The sequence below is a fragment of the Otolemur garnettii genome, unplaced genomic scaffold (assembly GCF_000181295.1).
Source record: "Otolemur garnettii isolate 467f Iridium unplaced genomic scaffold, OtoGar3 scaffold00213, whole genome shotgun sequence".
Classification (NCBI taxonomy): domain Eukaryota; kingdom Metazoa; phylum Chordata; class Mammalia; order Primates; family Galagidae; genus Otolemur; species Otolemur garnettii.
The window spans coordinates 2,277,923-2,278,651 of NW_003852608.1; the positions used below are offsets into that span (position 1 = coordinate 2,277,923).

At 38.7% G+C, this 729-nt stretch overlaps 1 protein-coding gene across 1 annotated transcript in view; it reads right to left on the reverse strand.

Annotated features, from left to right (window-relative positions):
• Positions 1–354, reverse strand: part of LOC100952365 (A-kinase anchor protein inhibitor 1-like) — a 75,918-nt gene extending 75,564 nt beyond the window's left edge. Inside the window, exon 1 of the mRNA XM_003801622.1 lies at positions 327–354. Within this exon, the coding sequence (XP_003801670.1) occupies positions 327–354 (28 nt within the window). The remainder of the gene's footprint in view (positions 1–326) is intronic.
• Between the last annotated feature and the right edge of the window lie 375 nt (positions 355–729).

The following is a 729-nucleotide window of genomic DNA, read 5'->3' on the forward strand; positions in this document are numbered from 1 at the left end:
TCCTTATACCCTCCCCTAAAGTTACTATCTTCAGCTGTACTCCATCTAGTCCTCACAGCTCTATCTGAAGGGCTCAGTGTTTGTTACTTGCCCAAGCTGCACACCAGACAAAGAGGATCCAGCTGCCTGTCACTGTCAGCCAATATGTAGAAATGAGGATAGGTCCATCAAACTTTATTATCAGAAGTCTAGCACTTCTGGTGAACAGTGAGAGTAGGGTCTCCAAGACTGTTCTGTTCTTCCATTTCCAAAATCACACTTTCATATATACAAGTTAAATGCAAGAACCTATCAACTCTTATCTTACAACAGTAATTAACACTTACCTTCAACAACAGTAATCACCATACCCATGACCATAACATACAATAATTGACATAAACCATGACCCATATAAAAACATTCTGGTGGAAAGTTAGTCTCTTAAGTCAATCACCCTAAACTACTCATGTACACAACTGTAGGTTAAAGCTGAATTTACAAAACAAGAAAAATGTAAGACATTGGGTAATTTTACAAAACAAGAAGAATGTAAGACATTGGGTAATGGTCACAGTGAAATTAGGTATGGGATTCTTTATTGGCTGATCTAACAAGAAGGGTTTTCACACCTCAAATTTCTCAGCACCAACATGACAACAGAAGGGAGTTTTTATGAGTTTGTTTTAGTTGTGGTGGGAGAGAAGAGCAAGACTTCACAAGGTTAGATTTGCAGGGTTGGGGGTTGGT